Source organism: Myotis brandtii, unplaced genomic scaffold, assembly GCF_000412655.1.
Source record: "Myotis brandtii unplaced genomic scaffold, ASM41265v1 scaffold1956, whole genome shotgun sequence".
Lineage (NCBI taxonomy): Eukaryota > Metazoa > Chordata > Mammalia > Chiroptera > Vespertilionidae > Myotis > Myotis brandtii.
In genome coordinates, this window is record NW_005357294.1 from 393,596 (window position 1) to 395,924 (window position 2,329).

A 2,329-nucleotide genomic window follows, 5' to 3' on the forward strand; every position below is an offset into this window, starting at 1 on the left:
CGCGAGGTCCTGCCTCCATCGGCCGCTGCCCCCCAGCGCGCTCCCCTCGAGTCCTCCCCTCGCTACCGACTTCAGCGTCTGCACCGCACCTCCCCACGTGCCAAGACCTGACCCCTACAACCGCGCAGCTGCACGCGCGCGCCCTACCTTTCTGCACCTGTCACCTCAGACACCAATTTCATTCCTTTTTCTCACTCTGTCTCCCCACTAACATAAGCTCCGTAAGCACAGGGACTTGAAATAACACCCCCCCCACACACACACACACACCCGGGTTTTCTTGCCGGTCTTCAGCGCTGCTAACCGCCTGCCAGCTCAGGCACCGAAGAAATGTCTGCTCAACGCACGCGTCTAGGAGCCCCGCTCTCCGGGGGCGGGAACTTGGAGGGGAAAGGCCGGAGGGAGTGGAGACAAGCGGGGCGTCTTTGCAGAGCAGAAAGGCTGCTGGTCGGGGAGAAGGAGAACAATTCCAAATGAGATTGAGGGGTCTCTTGGGAGGCACGACCTCAGGGCTTTGCAGACCAGGGAAAGATTTCAGATTTTACCTAATGGGGAGCCTTTGGGAGCATGTGGCTGTACAGAGGAGACGGAATCGGACCTGGCATTTGTCAACAGACTGGCTCTGGCTACAAGTGAAAAATGGGTTGGGAGGGGGTGAGGCGAGGACGGGGACAGGGAGGCTTGTTAAGACCCAGAGGGGATGGTGGCTTAGAGATGGTTCGCGTGGCCTCTGTTTTTGAGGTCAAGTAGTTGCGCTTGTTGGGACGTTGGAGGGAGATGGGGGAGGCCGAGGTTTGGGACCTGAGCCGGAGGAAGGCGTAGCGTGAGCTGGGAGGAGCGGGCCTGGTTCATGTGTCCTTTCCCCCTCAGATCCGGGGCTCCCGGTCCCGAGCCCTCCCAGACAGGGCCCTGGTCAACTGTCAGTACAGCTCTGCAACCTTCAGCACCGGTGAGCGCAAGCGGCGGCCGCATGGGGACCGGAAGTCCTGCGAGATGGGTCTGCAGTTGCGTCAGACCTTCGAGGCAGCTATCCTTACGCAGCTGCACCCACGCTCCCAGATTGACATCTATGTGCAGGTGAGCAGGCAGCCGCCCTCGGCCTGGGGAGAGGAGGGAGATGGAGGGCGTGAGGGTGGGCAGCCTCATGGACTTAAGCCGCTGTGGATGGGGCTCCCCGCAGGTGCTGCAGGCAGACGGTGGGACCTACGCCGCTTGTGTGAATGCAGCCACGCTGGCCGTGCTGGATGCGGGGATACCAATGCGGGACTTTGTGTGCGCCTGCTCAGCGGGCTTTGTGGACGGCACAGCCCTGGCGGACCTCAGCCACGTAGAGGAAGCAGCTGGCGGCCCCCAGCTGGCCCTGGCCCTGCTGCCAGCCTCGGGCCAGATCGCACTGCTTGAGATGGATGCCAGGCTGCATGAGGACCACCTGGAGCGGGTGCTGGAGGCCGCTGCCCGGGCTGCCCGAGATGTGCACACCCTGTTGGACCGAGTGGTCCGGCAGCATGTACGCGAGGCCTCTATTTTGTTGGGGGACTGAGCATCCTGCCACCTGTGCCCAGAATAAAATCCACACACCATCCTTTGATCCCCACGGGAGTTCATTCTCAGAGCGCGGCCTGTGCGGGCTGGTGGAGGTGACTAGGGGCCTTCCCCCACATGAACTACGTCTCGCTCGCAGCCTCAGAATTCAGATCCTGAAGAAGGTGGGGGGAGCGTGTCCCTGGGTGGAGAGAGCAGCTTATGCCTAGAAGGGTTCAAGGCAGCCAGGGAGCCATTAGACCGTGGAGTCTGTCTTCCTCAGCCCAGCCGTGCAGGGCCCCGGGCACTCGGGCTGAGGGAGATTCAGCTGGCGGTGGGTGCCCACCATGGGGATTTGGGGGGGCGTGTCCCACATCCTAGGGACTATGCCGGCACTAAATGGCCCCCTTCCCCCTAAGAACTCTTTGGGGCCTGTCCTACTGACCTTGGGCTCCAAAAGTACAGCAGACAAATGTTCTCACCTGGAGTGGTCTCCTCGGCTCTGACCCCCTCAGTGGGACACACACTACCCCCTCCCTCCACCTGCTCTCAGACCTGCCTGAGCCCCGGGCACCAGCCCTGCAGGCCACACCCGGAGGCTGCTTCTCCCCTAAAATCCCAGGCACCTCCCGACCTGGAGGCCCCCAGCTCCCTGAAGCCCCTCTTGGTTGAGTGCCATCAGCACCTTCCTGTGGCCTCCTGACCCCGATGACCTCCGTGCTGGGCTCACCGGGTGATTCCACTGGGCACCCACCGCCACGTCTGCGGGCCCACAGCACGGGAACGAATCCGCCCAAGCCTTGGCCTC

General features: G+C 62.6%; 1 protein-coding gene across 1 annotated transcript in view; it reads left to right on the forward strand.

Moving 5' to 3' along the window:
- EXOSC4 (exosome component 4) overlaps positions 1–1,588 on the forward strand; it is a 2,421-nt gene extending 833 nt beyond the window's left edge. Inside the window, exons 3-5 of the mRNA XM_014538694.1 lie at positions 7–221; positions 871–1,077; positions 1,181–1,588. Coding sequence (XP_014394180.1) covers positions 7–221; positions 871–1,077; positions 1,181–1,540 — 782 coding nt within the window. The 3' untranslated portion in view covers positions 1,541–1,588. The remainder of the gene's footprint in view (positions 1–6; positions 222–870; positions 1,078–1,180) is intronic.
- Positions 1,589–2,329: the final 741 nt, after the last annotated feature.